Source organism: Coregonus clupeaformis, chromosome 31 (genome assembly GCF_020615455.1).
Source record: "Coregonus clupeaformis isolate EN_2021a chromosome 31, ASM2061545v1, whole genome shotgun sequence".
Lineage (NCBI taxonomy): Eukaryota > Metazoa > Chordata > Actinopteri > Salmoniformes > Salmonidae > Coregonus > Coregonus clupeaformis.
Window position 1 is genome coordinate 28,825,903 of NC_059222.1, and position 25,947 is coordinate 28,851,849.

Genomic DNA, 25,947 nt, shown 5'->3' on the forward strand with positions numbered 1-25,947 from the left:
GTCTTTTTGGCTGGCAAATCAGGTGTGTGGGTGAGGGTATGATCCTACTGATGCTACTGATGCATATTTGATGTTTTTTTTAAAGTGTTTCTTTGCAGATGTTGTGATAAATCTGGTTTCTGCATCATAAAGTCAAGCCAATGTAATAATATGGAGAGCACTGATGGTGCATCATCACTTAACATTTTAACGGATAAATCCAGACACATAATGTCTATGCACATTTTCCTTGTAAAATACCCATAAAATGTCAAGGCCTTTGATAAGTCAAGTCAAACCAGTTTGTCATCAGTTGACTGTCATAGACCATAAAATAAAATAACCTCTATTCCAGTCCCATAACACCTATCATACCAACACCAACACTCTCTCGGTGGTGGTGGTGGTGGTGGTGGTGTGTGCATTCTCAGCCTGTAGTGGTGAACTGACATGGGTAAATCAGCATTATGTTGGAGATTTCCACCAAGTAGCTGTTTGTAGTTATGTGTGTAAGCTTCTGTGTGTTTCTCAGCTGTTTCCCGGCTCCCTTTGGGCTTTGCCACTAGTGGACAACACATGTTGGAGAGCAGACATCGATGAGCAACCGCTGACAAACATTGTACTCTCCCTCTATGACGCATGGTTCTTTCATACATGTATGACTCAACACAGGAGTAATCTAGAGACAGTAAATAATGTATCACGTTAAGGTTAAAGTATCATTATAGTTGCTTGACACGTCTGCACCACACCAAATCCAATGATAAAGTACCTAACTGCAAAACACGGGTGTGAAATAACTAAAAAACAGGAACAATATTTATAGAGCAGCAAAGGTTATGCTGTAGAGATACAGTGGGGAAAAAAAGTATTTAGTCAGCCACCAATTGTGCAAGTTCTCCCACTTAAAAAGATGAGAGAGGCCTGTAATTTTCATCATAGGTACATGTCAACTATGACAGACAAATTGAGAATTTTTTTTCCAGAAAATCACATTGTAGGATTTTTAATGAATTTATTTGCAAATGATGGTGGAAAATAAGTATTTGGTCACCTACAAACAAGCAAGATTTCTGGCTCTCACAGACCTGTAACTTCTTCTTTAAGAGGCTCCTCTGTCCTCCACTCGTTACCTGTATTAATGGCACCTGTTTGAACTTGTTATCAGTATAAAAGACACCTGTCCACAACCTCAAACAGTCACACTCCAAACTCCACTATGGCCAAGACCAAAGAGCTGTCAAATGACACCAGAAACAAAATCGTAGACCTGCACCAGGCTGGGAAGACTGAATCTGCAATAGGTAAGCAGCTTGGTTTGAAGAAATCAACTGTGGGAGCAATTATTAGGAAATGGAAGACATACAAGACCACTGATAATCTCCCTCGATCTGGGGGCTCCACGCAAGATCTCACCCTGTGGGGGTCAAAATGATCACAAGAACGGTGAGCAAAAATCCCAGAACCACACGGGGGGGACCTAGTGAATGACCTGCAGAGAGCTGGGACCAAAGTAACAAAGCCTACCATCAGTAACACACTACGCCGCCAGGGACTCAAATCCTGCAGTGCCAGACGTGTCCCCCTGCTTAAGCCAGTACATGTCCAGGCCCGTCTGAAGTTTGCTAGAGTGCATTTGGATGATCCAGAAGAGGATTGGGAGAATGTCATATGGTCAGATGAAACCAAAATATAACTTTTTGGTAAAAACTCAACTTGTTGTGTTTGGAGTACAAAGAATGCTGAGTTGCATCCAAAGAACACCATACCTACTGTGAAGCATGGGGGTGGAAACATCATGCTTTGGGGCTGTTTTTCTGCAAAGGGACCAGGACGACTGATCCGTGTAAAGGAAAGAATGAATGGGGCCATGTATCGTGAGATTTTGAGTGAAAACCTCCTTCCATCAGCAAGGGCATTGAAGATGAAACGTGGCTGGGTCTTTCAGCATGACAATGATCCCAAACACACCGCCCGGGCAACGAAGGAGTGGCTTCGTAAGAAGCATTTCAAGGTCCTGGAGTGGCCTAGCCAGTCTCCAGATCTCAACCCCATAGAAAATCTTTGGAGGGAGTTGAAAGTCTGTGTTGCCCAGCGACAGCCCCAAAACATCACTGCTCTAGAGGAGATCTGCATGGAGGAATGGGCCAAAATACCAGCAACAGTGTGTGAAAACCTTGTGAAGACTTACAGAAAACGTTTGACCTGTGTCATTGCCAACAAAGGGTATATAACAAAGTATTGAGTAACTTTTGTTATTGACCAAATACTTATTTTCCACCATAATTTGCAAATAAATTCATGAAAAATCCTGCAATGTGATTTTCTGGATTTTTTTTTCTCATTGTGTCTGTCATAGTCGACATGTACCTATGATTAAAATTACAGGCCTCTCTCATCTTTTTAAGTGGGAGAACTTGCACAATTGGTGGCTGACTAAATATTTTTTTCCCCCACTGTATATGTCATGCACAAGGCTTTGAGCAACCGAAGCAATGCAAACATAATTTGATTTTGCTGCCAGAAAAAAAACATGTTTTTTTGTTATTTTCTTTCATGATGCTGTTGAGTTTTTCCATCCCCTCTCTTCCTTCTCCTTCTCATCCCCGAGGGTACCATACCTTCATATTCACCTGTGGTCGGCCTGAAAAACACTACAATTCAACCTAATTATAACTGCTTCTCATAAACACAACTCTGTTTCTGTTTCTGTTGCGTATTAGTATATTTTTTATAGCTCTACTGTTTTATTAAGGGTTCTCTATAACTTTTCAGTGCCAAGAACACTCACTCACCTTGGAGTGTAGTGTAGATGCTTGGAGAAGTAAGCTAAATAGTAGTAACCTTTGGTGACCTTTGGTGCCCAAAATGTTATCAAAATCAGACGTTTTCTCTCTGTGTGTCCCCAGGGCCCTTGCAGACATCCTGAGGCAGCAGGGGCCCATTCCCATATCTCAGTACGACTGTGAGAACTTTGCAGCGATGAACGGCTCTCCCAAAGACAACACTCCCCAACGAACCTCCTCCAAGAACCACTACACCCCTGTCCACCAGTCCAAGTCCAACCACGGTACATTACCTTTATAGTATGGTACATATATTCTACTGTTTTGGGTACATATCTTCAAAGACAAATTGGTGAAGTGGCAGCAATAGGCAAATTTGTGAAGAGGTATAGGAATACTGTGTGAAGTGTGTGAATGTGTTGGTGCATCATCATTATGCTTCATGACTTTGACCTGCTTAATCATCTGCATGAGACTGTTTCTGAATTGATATGTGTCAGTGGTCTTAGTGAATGAGTGTGTGTGTGTCTCCCATTGTGTGTTTATACAGTTTCTTTGTGTAAGAGTGCACACATTGTGTGTCTACGGCATGCTGCTCTCCCTGTCAGTGGTGTAATCTCCTATGTTAACATCCCATAATCATCCGATTTGTGCAAGAGTGGGAATGAGAGGGAGAGAGAGAAAGAGAGGGATAGAGACAGCAGAGAGAGAGGGGAAGAAAGACAGAAAGAGGCCCTGTTAGTGTAGATAATTGTGGCTGGCGAGGGAACAGGGGCGGGCCGTCTCTGGCAGGGTGGAAACGATGGACGCTGAGTGGTTCAGTGGGTGAATCAGCCAAGGATGACACCCTGGCACACAGAGCCTGCAGCGGGACTGTGACCGCTTCAGCACGCAGGGGAATGGGATTCAACCACACGGCTGGGAAGTGGGAACAGAACACCACTGACAGGGGGTGTAAATCTGGGTTATGGAATCTCTGAAGAGACACAGTAAACATGAGAAAGGTTTGTGGTTGCAGGATTGGGAGTGTGAGGCAGGTCTGAGTTGAGAGAGAGGAAGAAACAGACAACAAGAGAAAGGGAAGACAGACAGACAGACAGAGAAAGGTGTTTGAGAGATACACAGTAAGTCCGAAAAAAATGTGATTAAGAGAGGAAGAGACTGTGGCCGTATCCGAATACCCGTACTTCCGTACCTAAACACAACAAGAGAAAGGGAAGACAGACAGACAGAGAAAGTCCTAAAAATCCACTCGCATTGGACAAAAGACATGCAGAGACACACAGCGGGACAGACAAACAGATGTGCAGGCTAGACAAGTGTGTCAGGTTTCAGACCAGCTCATTTGGGTTGCAGAGCGGGGTGGGCCACGTCGACCCCAGTCTGTCGACCCCAGTCTACTCCCAGTCAGCGGCCCCGTCTGTCCCCCTGATTCACTGTATCAATCTAGTCCTAATGCTGTGGCCCAACAAGCCGTGCAGGGCACAGGGAGAATGCACCCACCCGACTGGCTGCACTGCTCACTGTGACCTTGTGGGATGTCATACTCAGTGGAGGTCAAGCATCACTCTCTCTCTCTCTCTCTCTCTCTCTCTCTCTCTCTCTCTCTCTCTCTCTCTCTCTCTCTCTCGCTCTCTCTCTCTCTCTCTCTCTCTCTCTCTCTCTCTCTCTCTCTCTCTCTCTCTCTCTCTCTCTCTCTCTCTCTCTCTCTCTCTCTCTCTCTCTCTCTCTCTCTCTCTCTCTCTCTCTCTCTCTCTCTCTCTCTATACCTTTCTGTCTGCCTGTTTGGTTGTGTCTCTGTCTGCCTGCCTTCCTGCACACAGTTGTTGTTAGTGTTAGCTAGTGAACGTAGCTCATCATGTAAGCTAGCTTATCCCATCCCAGGCCGGCTCTCCCTACACTGTGGACCAGGCAGTCCTGTGGTCTTGGACATGAAAGGCAGTGACAGGCAGAGGAGAGAAGGTGTGGGTAATGTGTGTGTATAAATTGGGAGTTGCTATTCTATGCACTAACGGGATCAGGATCGGTGGTATAGCACCACGAAAATGCATATTCATGTGTGGCCAAATGCACATCCAGTATAATACAGCAGTACTCCTGAGGAGAAGTTTTCTTTCTGTTAGAGATGTCCCTACTGAGGATGACACAGTTAGATAGATAGAACATGTAGAACGGAAAGAAAAAAAGAAAGAGAATGAAATAAAAAATTAATCCCTGCACACACACTGAAGCCTTCCAAGACTAGCTACTCAGGTCTCTTAAATCAGATGGCCCAGAGTCCTCTTTAACCAGGTATAGCTACAGCTAAAGGTCTGGAAAGGCTTAAGAGGACCTTCTCCAACTGAGCCAAGAGATAAAATGACATCACCATCCCCCTGATCCTAAAATGGAATGCCGTGGTTTTCCCCGTCACAACAATACAACCCACTTTGCCAAAAAACAGATGATTTTCTTACCGTAGTTTTAGGCGCTTTCCTAAAAATACACTCAGAGTATTTATGAATGCAGGTGGGGCGTGTCACAGATATCCTTGGTGCATTGCTAAAAAAAACCTGTCCCGCCGTCCGGGCATTTTTAGAATGATACATTTCTTAAAAACAGATCCTGGAGCATACCGTGCAGACAGCAGAATAGGATACCATGCTATTTATATTGGCATCCACTCTGCTTGAGTTGTACGTTTCAGAGCCTGTTTTTAGGTCTGGGAGTAAACATTATACACCCTGCAGCCACAACAAGGAAAAGTCCTTGAAAGTTGATTCTTTTAGAGGGCTTGAGTAGATTTGACCTTAAACATACTTCTAGGTTTGAAGTAAAGAAACAAAGAGAGAGAAAAAAAGAAAGAAAACTTCATTGAATAATGCTTTTTTGACCCATACAGCTCTCACAGGGAAAAACATTTACATTACACTGCAAACATAGTTTTATTATGTTGGTTGTTGTTCAAAAATGTGAATTAAGTCCAGTATGAATAGATGAAGTTATGTTTATTGTAGTGTGGAGAATATCTGTTTTCACTGTGTCCAGTATCCATATTCTAACATCTTAGGGTCAGTGGTCCTATTTGTGACTCAACAACAACAACAGTTTCTCTGACATTCAAAGTCTAATGATGACTCTGCTGCATAAACAAACAGCTAATGGTGACTATATTCACATGACAACCATTTAACCTTCTTGCTTTTTACGCAACTTTGTTTTGATATGACCTTGGGACATTTCCCACAGCTCTTTAGTGCTGTGTGTGTATATGTGTGTGTGTGTATGTGTGTGTGTGTATGTGTGTATGTGTGTGTGTGTGTGTGTATGTGCATGTGCGTGTGTGTGTATATGTGAGTGTGTATGTGTGTGTGTGTATGTGTGTATGTATGTGTGTGTGTGTATGTGTGTGTGTGTATGTGTGTGTGTGTGTGTGTGTATGTGCATGTGCGTGTGCGTGTATATGTGTGTATTTGTGTATGGGTGTGGGTCTCACTCTCTGCGTATGTGTGTGTTCGTGTGTGTCTATTGCTCAGAGAGCATTAAACTATGATTTAATTAGTTTAATTAAGATATGGTTCACCGATAGGCACTTTTCATAATCAGATTCAGTCTGCACATTTTTTTTCTACATTTTCTGTTTTCCTAATCTTCCACCAATTAATCCTAAAACTGCACGGCTATAACATCTCCTCAGTGACCTCCCTCCCTCTCTCCCTCCCTGTGGATTTGATAATCAACTCCTCCATTTAAAGAGGAGTATTTCAATGCTGACTATGTCAACATGGTTAGTATAAACCACCTCCTATGTGCACCTGTGTCAAACCACAGCATCATGGAGAGCAGGCTAATTGTCCCAGCAGCTACTTCTCATCATTAACACTTATTATGCACCACGACCTCTGAACCCAGAGTGTGTGTGTGTCTGTGCTCCTGTGTGTTCCTGTGTTGTGTGTGTCAGAGCATGAATGTGCTCATGCACATGTGTGTTTGTGTATGTGTGTGCGTGGTTGTGTGTGTATGTGAGAGGTATGTGGGTGGCGTTGCAGGAGTGAGGGTGTAATTAATCTTATGAAGACCTTTAAGTGTAGCATCCTACAGTTACTTCTTGTTAATTAGAAGCTATTTTGCATAATGACATAATGCATTCACTACTGTGTTCTAGGTAACACAGTGTTTAACCCATTGGTTTCATGAGTGATCAACAATTCTGACATGAAAAATAAGTATTGCACAGTATAACATGGGTAGATTGGTTGTTACAAAGGATGAGAGCTTACTCTGCAGGAGAGGTTGAGAGAGATAGAGAGAACGAAGGAGAGAGAGCGAGCGAGAGAGAGAGCGAGAGAGAGCAGTACATACAGTACATGATAAAGATGATGTGCATGTCACCATGTCTACTCCACAGTAGATAGGGAGCTGACAATGCTATAAAATCACTATCCCATGTAAATTACCCCTGCCTGTCTCACTGTGGTAAAGCTTAATCGCCCTTGGAGTTGAATAACCTTGCAGTCTCTCCGAACTACACAACACCACATCTCTCCCTCTCATTCCATAATGAAATTATCCGATTATTTACATTCTCTGCTCACAAAATAATATAGAGCCGGGAACTAGAGAAGGTACGAAAAAAAAGAAAAAAGTTAGCACGTGTAAAAGGTACCTCTCTATCTCCTTATACATCTTTCACATGCATAAGGTGATCATTGGAGGTGAAAGTCACGTATCCTTATATCAAGGACAATAAATTCGTAATGCATAGCCTTTTCCTTGGCGGCGCTTCACACTAGCTCATCTTAATGAGTTGGGAAAGGAATCAGGAGAAGGGGATTGGGTTTGAAGAGGTCCTTTAGATTCACAGGTTGTCTTCTAGGGTCAGGAACATGGCCTACCCATGATAAAGGTTAGACAGGAAGGATCGGGTATGATATTGTGTGTGTGTGTGTGTGTGTGTATGTGTGTGTGTGTGTGTGTGTGTGAGTGCTCGCAACACAATTACCATGGTAATGGAATGGGAGGATAATACAGGCGAGACATACAGTAGGCCTAAGACATGATATCTGCAGCTATGGCAACCTCTGGTAAGTGAAGCATGATTGGGTTCTTTCCTGTGAGTAGATCAAATATATTGCTTTTTATTTGGATGTTTTTATTATTTATTTATTTATTTGAAGACTAGTTTTCTTCCATTTTGTAGTTTAAAGAGAGAATGATCAAGGGGTTCTGATAGCAACAGTGATAGTGAGAATCAAAGTAATCTGAAGTATCTGCTGCTTTCAGGTGATTCAAAAGGTTTTGATGAAAGTCGGTAGACCAAAGATTTATTACATCAGTCAAAAAGAGAAACTTTGCAAGTAAGCAGTCTTTGGAAGACTCCTCCTCGATGTCCCTATAGGTTTACACCAGGTTTCTGACTCTGTGATTGGCTCTTGCAGGTCTCCACTACGGGAAGGAGAGCATCCGCAGCAGTGGGGGTCACGACCTTCATACTTTCATCTCTTCTGGGTTCGTCACGTTGGGCCGCGGCCAGCCCAAAGGTACAGTACAACAGTTTCTATATCTTATCAATCTAGCTCTATATAACGCTTAATCTTATCTATCCAACTCTATCTAACCTCTTACCCTTATAAAGCTTCTCTATATAACTATATCCAACCCCTTATCCACCAATCACCATCCCTCCATACACAGACCAAGAGGCTCCTTCTGCTGAGTCAACAATGATACATCATTCTCTTCTGCTTTCCTCTCTCATTCCCTCTTTACCTCTTTTTCTCTCTCTCTCTGTGGCCGTGTCCGAAATCTGTCTTGCCTATGATTACCTACTGTGTACTAATGGTACTACATACTATTTAGAATGCACTGTTTAGTGGAAACTAACTTAGTAAGCACCAAATATCAACATACTAGGCTCGTCCATACTGAGAATGTGTAATCTAATGCGTAGTTGCGTTTATTCCAGCCATTATTCCAGCCATTATTCCAGCCATGTGGTTATAAGCTGTTGTCAAACACACGTGGGTCTCGAAAGGCGATTCTCTTCCTTAATGGACAGCGGAGTCACTGACCACCTTCCGGAGACACTTGAAACCCTACCTTTTTAAGGAATACCTGGAATAGTATAAAGTAATCCTTCTTCCCCCACCCCCCATAAAAAAAAGAAATAAAAAGAAATATAAAAAATATTTTAAAAAAAGAAAACAAAAAAAATATATATAAAGGTGGTTGTCCCACTGGCTATCATAAGTTGAATGCACCAATTTGTAAGTCTCTCTGGATAAGAGCGTCTGCTAAATGATGTAAATGTAAATGTTAATGTGCAACGAATTCTACTAGATGAAAAGCCTAAATGAGTATGACATCCTGGCATTTAAAGTATGCAACATTTTTGAAATTTCACATGCTATAAAGCTTTCTATTTTCGCATACCCAAAATACTTACTATTTAGAACGCAAGTATGGTCCCCCTCTCTCCCTCTCTCTCTCTCTCTCTCTCTCTCACATACAAACACACAGAGTAACACAAGCATTTCGCTACACCCGCTATAACATCCGCTAAACTGTGTACGTGACCAATAAACGTTGATTTGGTTTAATTTTGATTTGACTCTCTTTCTCTCTCTCTTCACCCTTCCACCTCCACCCCCTTGGTTGATGTGGCCAGTTTCATTCTCTAACCCAAAAGGCCTTGCATTCTATTGGAACTACCCAGCCTCACCCATGCATACTGTACCTCTGCCATGTTATATACATTATTATCGGTTTACATCTTTGTTTGATGTCAAGACATGTGTATATGAAATATTTCCCGGCTTAGTTTCCTTTCATATAATTCATATGAATCCGTTCCTATCTGTGCTTCATAATTTAATGCACAGAAAAACAGCGATGTTACCGTCTACCTGGATTAGAGCGTGGGGTGGAAACAATGACCCTGCCATCTACATACACCCACAGAGGACACGCACATACAAACTCACATGCACGCACACACACACACATACACACCTCCTCCAGATGGATGTCATTAGCTAGGCCCTGAGTTTCTCCGTGGGTTAAATACCGATTAGTATGCATCACTGTAGACTGGCTGTTGTGATTCATTCTCTTCCATTTACCTCCCATATAGCGCACACTAGGGCTATGTCACTTCTAGAAGTTGCAATGCAACTTACTTAACCTGATGTGTGTGTGTGTGTGTGTGTGTGTGTGTGTGTGTGTGTGTGTGTGTGTGTGTGCGCACGCACGCACGCAAGTGTTTAGTTTAGTTTAGTTTATTATAATTCCCGTTAGCTACTGCACATGCAGCAGCTTCTCTTCCTGGGGTCCAAATATAGAACATTAATAAACAAGAACAACATCAGATATGATATTAAATTCAAAAATAAAATACAAAATAAGAGTTATACACTACCAGTCAAAAGTTTGGACACACCTACTCATTCAAGGGTTTTTGTTTATTTTGACTGTTTTCTACATTGTAGGATAATAGTGAAGACATCAAAACTATGAAATAACACATATGGAATCATGTAGTAACCAAAAAAGTGTTAAACAAATAAAAATATATTTTATATTTGAGATTCTTCAAAGTAGCCACCCTTTGCCTTGATGACAGCTTTGCACACATTTGGCATTCTCTCAACTAGCTTCATGAGGTAGTCACCTGGAATGCATTTCAATTAACAGGTGTGCCTTCTTAAAAGTTAATTTGTGGAATGTATTTCCGTCTTAGTGCGTTTGAGCCAATCAGTCAAACCAAGTCTATATTATGGCAAGAACAGCTCAAATAAGCAAAGAGAAACGACAGTCCATCATCACATTAAGACATGAAGTGAAGTCGCAAAAACCATCAAGTGCTATGATGAAACTGTCTCTCATGAGGACCGCCACAGGAATGGAAGACCCAGAGTTACCTCTGCTGCAGAGGATAAGTTAATTAGAGTTACCAGCCTCAGAAATTGCAGCCCAAATAAATGCTTCACAGAGTTGAAGTCACAGACATATCTCAACATCAACTGTTCAGAGGAGACTGCGTGAATCAGGCCTTCATGGTCGAAATGCTGCAAAGAAACCACTACTAAAGGACACCAATAAGAAGAAGATACCTGCCTGGGCCAAGAAACACAAGCAATGGACATTAGTCTGGTGGAAATTAGTCCTTTGGTCTGGAGTTCAAATTTGAGATTTTTGGTTCCAACCGCGTGTCTTTGTGAGATGCGGTGTGGGTGAACGGATGATCTCCGCATGTGTAATTCCCACCGTAAAGCATGGAGGAGGAGGTATTATGTTGTGGGGGTGCTTTGCTGGTGACACTGTCTGTGATTTATTTAGAATTCTAGGCACACTTAACCAGCATGGCTACCACAGCATTCTGCAGCGATATGCCATCCCATCTGGTTTGGGCTTAGTGGGACTATAATTTGTTTTTCAACAGGACAATGACCCAACACACATCCAGGCTGTGTAAGGGCTATTTGACCAAGAAGGAGAGTGATGGAGTGCTGCATCAGATGACCTGGCCTCCACAATCCCCTGACCTCAACCCAATTGGGATGGTTTGGAATGAGTTGGACCGCAGAGAAAAGCAGCCAACAAGTGCTCAGCATATGTGGGAACTTCAAGACTGTTGGAAAAGCATTCCAGGTGAAGCTGGCTGAGAGAATGCCAAGAGTGTGCGTAGCTGTCATCAAGGCAAAGGGTGGCTATTTGAAGAATCTCAAATATAAAATATATTTGGATTTGTTTAACACTTTTTTGGTTACTACAAATTCCATGTGTTATTTCATAGTTATGATGTCTTCACTATTATTCTACAATGTAGAAAATAGTAAAAATAAAGAACAACCCTTGAATGAGTAGGTGTGTCCAAATTTTGACTGGTACGGTATATATTTTGTGTGTATGTGTGTCCATCTCCTCCCACTCTTTTGTCTAGCTAAATGTATGCTGTAGCTTATACACACACATTTCTATATACAGTGCCTTCGGAAAGTATTCAGACCCCTTGACTTTTTCCACATTTTGTTAAGGTACAGCCTTATTCTAAAATGGATTAAATAAATAAAAATCCTCAGCAATACCCCATATTGACAGAGCAAAAACAGGTTTTTAGAAATTTAACAAATTTTTACAATTAAAAAACCGAAATACATTATTTACATAAGTATTCAGACCCTTTGCTATGAGACTCAAAATTGAGCTCAGGTGTATCCTGTTTCCAATGATCATCCTTGAGATGTTTCTACAACTTGATTGGAGTCCACCTGTGGTAAATTCAATTGATTGGACATGATTTGGAAAGGTACACAACTGTCTATATAAGGTCCCACAGTTGACAGTGCATGTCAGAGCAAAAAACAAGCCATGAGGTCAAAGGAATTGTCAATGTAGCTCCAAGACAGGATTGTGTCGCGGCACAGATCTGGGGAAGAATACCAAAAAAGGTCTGTAGCATTGAAGGTCCCCAAGAACACAGTGGCCTCCATCATTCTTAAATGGAAGAAGTTTGGAACCACCAAGACTCTTCCTAGAGCTCGCCGCCCGGCCAAACTGAGCAATCGTGGAAGAAGGGCCTTGGTCAGGGAGGTGACCAAGAACCCGATGGTCACCCTGACAGAGCTCTAGAGTTTCTCTGTGGAGATGGGAGAACCTTCCAGAAGAACAACCATCTCTGTAGCACTCCAGCAATCAGGCCTTTATGGTAGAGTGGCCAGACGGAAGCCACGCCTCAGTAAAAGGCACATGACAGCCCGCTTGGAGTTTGCCAAAAGCCACCTAAATACTCTCAGACCATGAGAAACAAGATTCTGTGGTCTGATGAAATCAAGATTGAACTTTTTGGCCTGAATGCCAAGTGTTATGTCTGGAGGAAACCTGGCACCATCCCTACAGTGAAGCATGGGGGCAGCATCATGCTGTGGGTATGTTTTTCAGCGGCAGTGACTGGGAGACTAGTCAGGATTGAGGCTAAGATGAACGGAGCAAAGTACAGAGAGATCCTTGATGAAAACCTGCTCCAGTTTCACCTTCCAACAGGACAACGACCCTAAGCACACAGCCATGACAACGCAGGAGTGGCTTCGGGACAAGTCTCTGAATGTCCTTGAGTGGCCCAGGCAGAGCCCGGACTTGAACCCGATCTAACATCTCCGGAGAGACCTGAAAATAGCTGTGCATAAATGCTCCCCATCCAACCTGACAGAGCTTGAGAGGATCTGCGGAGAAGAATTGGAGAAACTCCCCAAATACAGGTGTGCCAATCTTGTAGCGTCATACCCAAGATGACTCGATGCTGTAATTGCTGACAAAGGTGCTTCAACAAAGTATTGAGTAAAGGGTCTAATACATTTGCAAACATTTCTAAAACCTGTTTTTGCTTCGTCATTATGGGGTATTGTGTGTAGATTGATGAGGGGGAAAAAAACAAATCAATTTAAGAATAAGGCTGTATCTCTCTCTCTCTCTCTCTCTCTCTCTCGCTCTCTCTCTCGCTCTCTGTATATGCCAAATAAGGGTTAATTGGCTTGTAACCAGAGTGGAACCCTTTTTGGTGCTATATGGAACCTTTTTTTGAAGGTTCTATAAAGAACCATGCTCGTAGGGTTCTAAATAGTTCTATAAAGAGCCAAAAAAGAGTTCCGCTATGGTTACAACCCTTTTTGTGGCTATATAGAACCTATGGTTATTTATAGAACCTTTATGGAGAATGGTTCTACAAATAACCTGTCTTAATTTCAAAGGTTCTTTGAATAACCATTTTTTAAATTCTGGTTAGGCATATTATATTGGTAAAATTCCTTAAGTGTTATCATTGTTGTATTTGACATGTCGAAGCATGTGTGTTTGCCCCGGAACATTTTGGGGGCTCTTGAGGAGAGAATTGAGAACCACTGATTTAGTTAACTGTTTTCAATTGACTCAAAGCCATACATGAGTCTTTCACAAGACACCATCACTAAACATAGTTATATTTCAAATGTAATGACATAACATATTAGATCAACTGGAATGACACTCTCACTCACGGTTGCACAAAAAAGAGCTGTGTGAAAACCACGCACCAAAATATTCTAATGAGCCTCTGCCGCCTACATTTTAGTTATCATTAATGAGGAAAGAACACTTTTATGAACTGCAAAGAACCATTGAAGTCCTCAAAGTGTTCTATGAGTAATTATTGTTCCACATAGAACCATCACCCTCCCCAAACAACCCTTGAGGAACCCTCTTTTCTTAGTGTGTACATATACTTTGCATCTGTTCTATTAGAAGCTTTACTGCATGAAGTCAACACAGCCAACAGCCACAGCCAAATCTTGTCCTGTCGTCATGATTTCTGGTCCCTTTTGGGCGGTAGCAGTACAGTAGAAGAGAGGATAGGAAAAGTTATGTAAATGATTATACAGTGGGAGATTTATATCATCTATTTTCACAGCGTCAATACTTCTTGAATCCATGTTCATCATATTCATTATATCAGATGAGGAACATGTAATTGATTTAATTTGTGCGGCTCTGCAGATTTACACAGTACACATTTATCCCTGGGTTTGGCTGACGTCTGGTCTGTTGCCTGCCCATAAACCCTGTTCTCTGTGGGGCTGGAGGAAGGGTTGGAGGTTGGAGCTGGACCAGAACAGGCCTCCATTGGGTGATGCTCCAATAAATCAACATCCTTCTTCCTCACGAGAGGTCTCACGGTTTGGCTCGGCCAACCAACTGCAGAGGAATGGAGAGAGGGATTCAAATGTATATTTCAACCTATTCTGTTCCATCTGTGAAGACTCTTTGCTTCTGTTGTTTTAATGAGAGAAAGAGGATTTATTGTTTACATAAAATTAGCAGTTTCCGTCTTTGCTACTTTTTTGTGTCTCAGTGTGTTGTGGTCCTTGGGGGTAGGACTGTATACAATGGTATTCATCCAGAATGGCTAAAGTGTTGCAGAGGAAGTCTCTCTCTCTCTCTCTCTCTCTCTCTCTCTCTCTCTCTCTCTCTCTCTCTCTCTCTCTCCTTCTCTTTGTAGTTCCCCCATGAAACATGAAACATGAGTAATGCGAATCGCTGCTACATTATATATCTGGTATTCTTTTTTTTGTTTTTAGTCTCTCTCTTCCAACATCATAGATGATGCTTCCTCTGCTTCCATCCCCAGCTGTATATTTGTGAGGCATCATGGGGTATGGTTTAGCAAAACCCAGAGTTTTGTAACAGTGGGTAGTCTGATATTTTTTGGCGCCGAACAAACACATTTCCAGATTGGGATCTTAGCACGTAGAATATAACAGGTCTCCTGGGCTAGCTTGCGGAAAATATACACAAGCAAACTAGGTCTTGTTACAGCTACAGTAGTTCTATGTTGTAAATGTGTTTCTGTCTCAGTTTAGCTTTCTTTTTGTCATGCAGTCCCTCTCCTCTTCTGTCTTGCTCATTCTTCTCTCTCTCTCTCTCTCTCTCTCTCTCTCTCTCTCTCTCTCTCTCTCTCTGTCTGTCTGTCTGGCTTTATTACTCTGTCTGTCCCTCTGTCTCCCTCAGCTGTTAACACAGGGCTCTTTCTATGGAGCTTATCCAGTTGCAGCGAGGCACATGATATTCACATAGCAGCAGGCTTGAATAACAAGATCAATCCCCTGCTTGTCTTTGACTTCGGTTTGGAGAATTTTCTCATTTGATATCACTCTTAACATCCTGCTAATGTACAGTAACGAACTAGCCCGGCCCTCTTAGTTGATTTCTACTGGTCGTGGCTAAAAGCTAGAACAGACCACTGAGTCACGCTTTGGACCAAAACAACAATATTTCTTGAGTTAGTCAGATTTCCCAAAATCTGAGTAAAAAGGTTATTATAGAGTCATGATTTAGTTTTCAGGGCTGATATTGAATAAGCAGGCATCTGTTCAGCTAGTTAATTACAGTGTGTGTGTGTGTTTAGTAGATAATTACAGGCAGTGTGTGTTGTTGTCTCCCTGGGGACTATAGCAGAGGTCAAAGGGGCTGGAAGCTTCACATCTGTCTGCTAGGGTTTACCACAACACTGGGTCCACCTCAAAGGAGTTCAAGCATAGCCTTTACCCAGAGCACAAAGACTAAATTATATATAGGCTAACTCTGTCTTAACCTTGTACAAAGTGTGTGTGCGTGAGAGAGAGAGAGAGAGAGAGAGAGAGAGAGAGAGAGAGAGAGAGAGAGAGAGAGAGAGAGAGAGAGAGAGAGAGAGAGAGAGAGAGAGAGAGAGAGAGAGAGAGAGAGAGAGATAGATAGTGCTGTATGACTGTAGATTAGCTTTTCAAAGAGACACTGATGCTCGTTTTTAAATACTGATTTGAGGCATCACACGCGCGCGCACACTCGTATACAGAGTTGCCTTCAACTATTGGCTTCATGTGTCAACTCCCACTTATTTATATTTCATCGGTCCACCGAGTCGCTCAATAGCTACAACATTCACACACATACTAATGGATTGGATTTACATACTTCGCCGCTTTACCAATCTTTCATTTACTCCTATAGAACAAGAAGTCAAAACTCCAAGTCACACCCACTCACATCCAGTCAGTATATAACCTTCAAGAACCTTGTCCGACCTGCATTGTCCCCGGCAACCTGCCAGCTCGTTGACAGACATTTATGTTGGTACACATCCATTTTTATGCCTTGCGTTGCATGACACCTCAAAAGCCTTCCACTTCCTGTATCTGTGTGAGGAGGACAGGACAGGACAGGTGTATTCGGAGGGGTGAGTAGCCATCTGTTCAGTAGTCAGTGTTATCTGTGCTGGCTCTGACTCCTACTGGGCTTCTCTCTCTATCTGGACTTTATCGTTCTGAGAGACAGACACTCCTGTCTCCGCCATCTGGCTGGACGACCAAGATGCCTCTTTCAATTCCTTTGCTCCTGTTTTGTCCTAGACTGTCTCCGAAAGGGCAGCTTATTCCCTGTATAGTCTGAGCCTTTTTTTATCAAATAGAATTGTAAAAGTCTGTTTGCGTCCTGTGAATGGTAATAGTGACATTCAGCCACGCTATTGCAGTAGATATTTTCTGAAATACGTATACATCAAAAAACACATAAAAAATTCAGTTTGTCGTTGATCTTCAATCTCCATCTTTGGTGGTCTCGTGTGACTCAGTTGGTAGAGCATGGTGCTTGCAACGCCACAGTTGTGGGTTCGATTCCCACAGGGGATCAGTACAAAAAAGTTCTGAAAATGTATGCTGACACTCTGGCTAAGAGCGTCTTCTAAATGAAGTATATGTAAATGCTGTAATTCGAATAAACATTTTTGAAAAATATCTCCAGAAAACAGAGCATATCAGAAGAGCTGCTCTTAACTTTCTGCTTCCTACAGTTTCAGTTTCAGTTGCAAGTTTTAATGTCACATGCACACGTACAGTGAAATGCCTTTCTTGCAAACTCAAAACTCAACAATGCAATAATTAATAACAATGTATTACTCCAAAAGAAAAAGAAAAACACGAGAAATAAGAATTAGACATTTGAAATACACAATAAAGTAAGTAAGTAAGCATACTATATACAGGAAATATTTAAAAAGTCAGTTCCAATCCCATATTTACATTTGCAGGGATACTGGAGTGATGGAGGTAGATATGTATAGGGGTAAGGTGATTAGGCAGAAGGATAAAAGATAAACAGAGTAGCAGCAGCTTGCATATGAGTGGGTGTGCGGGTGTGTAGAGTCAGTATAAATGTATGTATGTGTGAGTGAGAAAAAAATGGAGTGAGTGTTTGTGTGTGTGTGTTGGAGTGACAGTGTGTGTGAGTGTGTAGGGCCCTTTGAGTGTGCATAGAGAATACTGCAAATACTGAAATAACAGGTCAATAAAGATACAATATAAACTTGGTCCGTGTAGCTATTTTGTTAGCTATTTATCAGTCATATTGCTTGGGGATAGAAGTTGTTCAAGAGCCTGTTGGTGACGCAAAACATTTGCAAGCCTCCCATAACAAACTGTATTCATGACTGTGATTTAAAGTAGAAAATAATACAAGGCCTGTCACAAGTACTGTACTGTATTTATTGACTAGCCTTTTTCTTATTCAGCTACTGTCCTGAAGAGAAGTCAGTACAGTACATCACTGTCACATTATACCAGAGTCTTTGAGATGTGTCACACATATTTAGCCAAGCTAGGAAGTCCATAGGGAATAATAAAGCTCAGCACTGTGTAGCCGGATTGAAAATCCATGTCAATTACGGGGAGAAATTATAATTCCACCTTGATTGATTGAAATTTTCCGCTACAGTCCAGAGAGCAAATAGATTGACAGCTAGCTAGGCATGCAAATTCGATAAAGCATTCAAATTCAACTTAGAGGCTTTGATTGGTTGAAGACAGTAATTTTAATTTCCTGCTTCCATATGTCAGTCAGTGAGGATGATTTGACATTCAGCCATGGCCGGAACAGTCCTGAATAGAAGTAATTACTTTAGACAAAGACTAAATCCCACATCTTTTATTTCTAACCTCATTACCTCGCCAAGCCCAGAGTTAATTCCAGTTGGTGATGGCCTCAAATTGGTTTTCATGGCAATGGAGGATTGTTTTTGTAAATATGATGTGGGTCTGGTATGGCTGATATAATGATAGATATAATTATATCAATCAGTATGGTAGCAGACAGTTTTAAAGAATATTGTTGTGTTTACTGTGAATTCTCAGCACATATGATCTACAATTTATATGAGAACATTTCCTATACTCCTTTTACCCAGACTAGATGTGGAGTTTCGAATATCATAAGTTACAACAGAGAAATAGTTTAAGAGGTGGGAAAATACCTTTTCAGAGCGATCAGAGGGCTAGAGGTGGGAGTGAGAGGAATACTGCCAAAGGACATTTTCTACTTTCATATAGTTGTGTTGTCATACTGACAGATGTTTTCTTCTAAATCTCTCTTACTTTTTATTCTGAGAATTATGATGATTCCCTCATTGCCAAAAACTCCCACTGCTGTTAAAACACTCATCTCCAAGATGCAGATGAATCAGACTTGGAATGAATCAGATTTGATGTCAACCCAATCAGTCATCTTCCTCCTCCTCTGCCTCAATACATAGTATAGAGCAGGGGTGTCAAACTCATTTTAGCTCAGGGGCCACATGGAGGAAAATCTATTCCCAAGTGGGCCGGACCGGTAAAATCATGGTATATATAACTTAAAAACAACAACTTCAGATTGTTTTCTTTGTTTTAATACTATCAACATAAAACATAAAGCTGGAGCCTGAGGACAGTGTGTCCAAAATAGTACAAGCACAACATCACTATTAATCATAAAACACCTGAAGTTTATTTGAAAATTCTAAAGAAAAAGAACACACAAACACACAATGCCTCAGTGATTCACAGAAGTATATCACAGATCACAGAACTATATCAGGGTGTCATTTCTCAGGCAGAAATGTAGATACAAATAATGAAATCCTGTTCCCCAAACAAGTGCAAGAACCACAGAGTCAAGAATAGGTTAAATATACAAATAAAATAAAATCAATTAAAAACAATAGCACATCAACATAAAAACATATAAACATAAAGCTGGAGCCTGAGGACAGTGTGTCCAAAAGCACAACATCACTATTAATCATAAAACACCTCAAGTTATTTGAAATTCTGAGGACAAACAACACACAAACACACAATGCCTCAGTGATTCACAGAAGTATATCACAGATCACAGAACTATATCAGGGTGTCTCATGCAGCACTTTAAGTGGGGTTGCATAGTTTATTTGACTCCTGATACCTGGCATCTTTAGCTTTCACCAGCGCATCAATATCAGGCGTCACATCCTGAGTGGCAGCCAACTTCAGGATGTGATTCAAGTGCTTGTGCGTGAGCCTTGAGCGCAGCTTTGTTTTATTCATGACGTTATCCATCTTTAATGACTTGCAACACAAAGCCTCCTGGTGCAAAATACAGTGAAAAGTCCAAAAATCACGTCCTCCATTTGCAGATTGCACTTTCTCTCTGAACTTTGTCACAACGCTGCTTTTTTCCCGATAATTGAGGGCGCACCATTTGTAGCCAGGCTGACAGCGCAGGACCAGTCCACTTCGACCCTGTCCAGCGCGCCGACGAGTGCAGTGAAAATATCAGCTGCTGTCATTGTATCCGTCATCGGCACCAACTCCACGAACTCCTCGGTGACGGTCAATGTGTCATCAACTCCGCGGATGAAAATGGCCAGTTGTGCAACATCTGTAATGTCCGTGCTTTCATCAATTGCAACCGAAAACGCAATAAATGACTTTACTTTTTGCTTCAACTGGCTGTCCAAATCCACTGAAAGATCGGAAATCCTGTCTGCAACTGTGTTTCTTGTCAGGCTGATATTTGCAAAAGCCTGGTGCTTTTCAGGGCACACAATCTCTGCTGCCTTCATCATGCATGTTTTTACAAATTCACCCTCACTAAATGGTTTTGAAGCCACTGCGATTTCATTAGCAATGAGGTAGCTAGCTTTCACTGCAGCGTCACTGATGTCTCGGCTGTGAGTAAACACAGACTGCTGTTTCTTCAGACCCACCAACAGTTCATTCACCTTCTCTCTTCTCCGCTGTCCTTGAAAGTTGTCATATTTGTCGGCATGAAGACTCACATAGTGGCGACGAAGGTTATATTCTTTCAGCACTGCAACATGCTGTGAACACACCAAACATACAGCTTTCCCATTCAATTCCGTGAATAAATAGAAGGATGACAATTTTTCTTGGAACACTCTGCACTCTGCGTCCACTTTTCTCTTTTTGACAGAGACATATTGGGGCAATGAGGGTGCCAAAGCACATAATGTTAAAAGTAGAAGCCGTAATAAATATTGCGGGCAAAACAAAGTAGCTCATCCGGACTGGCTGCACTTGCTTGACCTATTTGCTCTGCCCCGGTATAAACAGTTTGCTTGCTTAACACAATTGATATTGCGCCATCCAGTGGACACAATTGGAACAGCAGTTTCTTTTATTGAAAAATTGCAGCTCATTTTTATACTTTACAAAATCATCTCGCGGGCCGGATTAAACCCGTTTGCGGGCCTGATCCGGCCCGCGGGCCGGACGTTTGACACCCCTGGTATAGAGTCTCCAAAGATGCTAATAAAGGACATTATCTGTTTGTATATGTGAACTGTTTGTGCTAGCCCACTGAGCTAAGACATAGAGCACTGGGCGCTATAACACAAGTCTTAAATGTGGAACTGTCAGCGTTTTAGCAACATGAAATCTTATTAAAATCTGTTCATATACACCCCCAGGAACAATGACACATTTGTTTTACATTTTCTGACAAGCGAGCACTTAGATATGGTCATTTTCACGTTTTCATAAATTGTTAGAATGTTTGGGGATGACGTATAGTAAGGCTTTTGTTATGCACATCAACAACAACAAGATCAACAACTAATGCTAGTCAGAGAGAGATGAGCTCAAATCTAACGAGGGATAAACCCTCTCAAACTAGTTCAGCTAATTGGCCATCAAAATTGCACTGATAAACGATGGGAAATATTAGCCTGCTTGTCCTTCTGCAGCTTGCCTGCCAATGCGTGCTTGTCCCAACCCACAACTAAATGGGAACTTGCCTGATCAATGCCAAATACATTTGATTGACAACTAGCTAAGGGTACGTTCATGAATTGCCTCCAGTGTGTCAGAGTGTGCTCTGGGTCATTCGTAAATTCAGAGCATTGTCAGATTGTCGGTTTGTAAATTCAGAGCCTTTCGCTCTCCGAGCGTACACTGCACGATTGACACTGAACGCACTGGCTGAGGAGTAGGGTTGATCCGAGCGTTCCTCACAATGGCAGTCAAGTACACAAGCTAACTGGCTAAAGTTGGCTAGATTGCTAGCTACAGTACTTCCTGACACAAATGAGAGAACACCTCACTCTGACCATTTTACTCGCCCTAGCAGAGCTGGTTAGGCTGTTTACATGTTATCTAGAGCGTTCGTGACTTACTGTTACTTTTTTTGCATACGTTTAGCTACTGACACCGGTCATATTCAGCGGGTGTTGCGCATTCGTAAATTAATCAGTTATTCTGTGCTCTGGCACACTCAGACGAGAGTGCTCTGAAATTGGAGTAGATAGCCAGAGTGAATTTATGAATGAAAGCGATATGCTAACTGGATAACAGTCATTTAAATTCAGCATAGCTAGCTAGCTAGCAAAGCGATTCTCATTGTTTGCTAGCTAACCAAATGACACCTTCATCTAGCTGTAGCCACCGCAAAATTATATGAGGGGGAAAAGTTGGTCACTCACCCACTCCTCCAATGACATTACATCCTCTCAGCAGCTAGCTAGCTAATGTGAGGATTCCGTGTTTTTAGCTCGCTAAATAAAGAGCTACATAAATAGATATGCTAGCCTATTAGCCACATTATGACTGACTTGTGATCATTGCCCTTGCTAGTTTGATTGTATTGACATTCCCAGCCTTAGTTACATTCGCCCGTTTTTGTCCAATATATTGACTCATTGAAACTGACACAGTGCATCCGAATGGGTGGAGGGCAGCAAACAATGTACAGTTCCACTTTAAGATCTCAGGCAAGGTTACCCATTACACAAGCACTACTACCTGAAACTGGCATTTGATTGAAAGCTGGCTCCTCTGTGCATTCCCCTCACATATTAGAGGTCAGGTGCTGGGTGGTGGTGTCACTGACCTGCCAGATGAGCGCTGTGCAGAATATCCAATGAATGTCGTGCTAATATGGTCCTTCAGAGAGTGATGGGGCCGGAGCATTCATTAGCAGCTAGGACTTAATTAGGGCAAGATTCCTCTTACACAATTGCAGTGAAGAGAATGGTAGGCATCTCCATTTTTGTTGCTCTCAGGTGGTGCATTCTCAGCTGAATATGGAGTGGAGAAGATATGGCGTTGGAATTGAGGGAAAAACGTGTGATGGTGGAGAAATGCGGAATGTGTTAATTGTAGAGCTGCAGAGCTAGCTAACTGGCACCTGTACTTGAGTGGGTGTGTTCTTTTTCTATTTATCACAGGTAAACATATGTCAGGGTTTACCTCAGAGCTTTATCACAGGAAGGAAGGGGAGAGAGGACAATGAGGAGGCTGTGATAATGTGATGCTGTGATGTTTGCTCGGTTAGGGAGGCTACCACTCTAATGTGCAACATCAATCAGGATGCTCTCTTCTCCTCTCCTCTTCTCTCCGCTGTGCTACGTGGCAACTTTTATTGCTGCTCATTAAAGTAAGTGCAGATATTTTATGCATCGATTGAAATGAGAGGAGTTTTTCATGCTAATTTCCCTCCTTTATATTTGTTATTCATCATCTTTGAGTCAAATGCACTGGAGAGAGGCAATACAGAGCTAATCTATGTTGTTTTTAGTGCTGAAACACTATTTAGCAGCTCGGGAATTTTGCATATCCACTTATGTTGGAAATAGAACACAATCTAATACCGAAGCAACCTCTTATGGTTGAATGACAAGCCTTCCCATAAGAGACTGTTATTAGAATTAAGGACTGACATGGTGTAACTCATCTCTCTCATCAATGTTTTCCGAATAGAACATTGTCTGTTCTCTATCTCTCTCAGGAATATATTGTTCTTATTTAGTCTCATCCTTTTGATAGAGACTGCCAGTTTCTGGAAATAGAGCCAGGCTCTGCCTCTATCCCCCAGGGAACATTTCATTTAATTTATATTGTATTTCTCCCCAGTTTCGATCTTGTCTCATTGCTGCAACTCCCCAACTGGCTCGGGAGGCATGCATCCTCCAAAACATCACCCACCAAACCACGCTTCTTAACACCCGGAAGCCAGCCGCACCAATGTGTCGGAGGAAACACTGTTCACCTGACGACCGAGGTCAGCCTGCAGGCACCTGGCCCGCCACAAGGATTCGCTAGAGCGCGACCAAGTAAAGCCCCACCGGCCAAACCCTCCTCTAACCCGGATGACGCTGGGCCAATTGTGCGCTGCCCTATGGTACTCCCGATCACCGCCAGTTGTGATACAGCCTGGGATCGAACCCAGGTCTGTTGTGACGCCTCTAGCACTGCGATGCAGTGCCTTAGACCTCTGTGCTTCTCAGGAGGCCCTGATGGGGAACATTTCAAGACTCACATGTTCCAGGCTCCTCTTGACCGGCGACAGGTCCTGATAAGCTTTCTCCAAATGCCACAACCAGTCTGTGAAATAAAAAGAATGAACTTGTGTATCCCGAAAGAGGCCTCCTCTAGCTAACTGAGAGCTAGCTCCCATGTGAATGCATTAGAACAGGGGTGTCAAACATACGGAGGGGGTCCAATAAAAAAAATCAACACCAGGGCCTCAGAGCACGAGTGGAGGGCATAGAATGCCATGTTAAGTTTTAATTGATTTTTTTATGACGGAACATGAGCAGCGAACAGGCTTTCTCACTAGAGGCGTTTGGTGATCTGACGACTTGAAATCCCCAGCAAAAGGACAACGTCTCCTCTTTGAGTCAGTCTGAGTTTTTTTCCATATCCACACCACCAATGCCATTTTAGGTAGAAAATGTAGCCTGTTATTATTCCTAATTTGCTGCCCTATATACATAGACATGGAATCACTGGCCACTTTAATAATGGAACACTAGTCACTTTAATAATGTTTACATACTGCTTTACTCATCTCATATGTATATACTGTAGTCTATTATACTGTATTTTAGTCAATGCCACTCCGACATTGCTCGTCCTAATATTTATATTTCATAATTCCATTATTTTACTTAATCATTTGAGGATGCTTCTTGAAGTGCCTTTAAATATGCAGGCTGATCTTGCCGGTACTGAGCTGACCTCATAGCTACATCAGTATGCTGCTTGGCTGTCCCCCCTGCAAGGCAAACTACACTTCTCATCTCTAATCTATTATTCAGAGAGAGGAGCCAGAGAGACGAAGACTGGGGAAGTGAGATAACTTTCTCAATTTTCTCTCTCTCTCTCTCTCTCTCTCTCTCTCTCTCTCTCTCTCTCTCTCTCTCTCTCTCTCTCTCTCTCTCTCTCTCTCTCTCTCTCTCTCTCTCTCTCTCTCTCTCTCTCTCTCTCTCTCTCTCTCTCTCTCTCTCTCTCTCTCTCTCTCTCTCTCTCTCTCTCTCTCTCTCTCTCTCTCTCTCTCTTCCTCTTTCTCCTCCCTCTTCCCCTCCTCTTCCCTCCATTCTTCCTTCATTCCTATTCTCCTTGCTTCCATTATGTGGGAACACAAATGGAATGATTGCCGGACTTGCCATTCAGAGCACACAAGCTCTCTCTGAAACGCTGATGGTATTGTTCAAATAATGATGCATGGGAAGAGATTAAATTAAACTTCATCAGCTTCAGATGTGATCCATCTCCAAATCTATTTCCTGAAGATAAAAACATTGAAAGGGCAATGATGACAAGGGGGGAAAGGGAAGTATTTGTTTTGTTGTCCATTATTTATGTTCTAATTCATTTTGGAGAGATGTCGGGTTTTGATGCGAATATATTAGAGTATTGATCTTGAGCCTGAGGTGCTGGTCTCGGATGGTGTGGCATCAAGTATTTATTATATCAGCTAATGTCTCTCTCTGCAGTAAATATTGTACACAGAAACATACAGCTTTAATAATACTGTATTCTGACAAATGGCATGATGATGAACTACCCTCAGAACAGCTTCAATTCGTCAGGGCATGGACTCTACAAGGTGATGAAAGTGTTCCATAGGGATGCTGGCCAATGTTGACTCCAATGCTTCCCACAGTTGTATCAAGTTGGCTGGATGTCCTTTGCGTGGTGGACCATTCTTGATACACATGGGAAAGTATCTGGTGCATGTGACAATGAAACATTTTTCAAAGTAGATAAGAAATACTTTAAGACCGGCTTATTACCAACTACTACAACTATCAATCAGGTAGAGCTACCTGTTACCTGTTCTCTACATTCCTCTCTCATACGGTCTCATGTGGTCTGCATGTATCCGCCTCTGTCCGGAGCCGGGAAGACAGGCGCAATGGATTATGGTCATTGTAGTTAATTACCACGTTTTCTATGTTGAACTAGGTTGAGTATTTGCCTAGTGAAAACTACAACTCCCTACAGCCCTGTGTCCCACAGTTCGTTCTTGATTTAATTTATCTCGTGAATGATTTGATTTCTCTCTAGAGAGCACTGAGCAAAAAAACGAAATGGAATTCAAGTAATTC

General features: G+C 42.1%; 1 protein-coding gene across 6 annotated transcripts in view; it reads left to right on the forward strand.

The window, feature by feature from the left end:
• The window catches only part of LOC121547421 (protein shisa-6), an 82,618-nt gene that overhangs the window by 2,752 nt on the left and 53,919 nt on the right, over positions 1-25,947 (forward strand). For all 6 annotated transcript variants that reach the window (XM_041858697.1, XM_041858698.1, XM_041858701.1 and 3 more), the window contains exons 3-4: positions 2,889-3,049; positions 8,183-8,284. In XM_041858697.1, the coding sequence (XP_041714631.1) occupies positions 2,889-3,049; positions 8,183-8,284 (263 nt within the window). The remainder of the gene's footprint in view (positions 1-2,888; positions 3,050-8,182; positions 8,285-25,947) is intronic.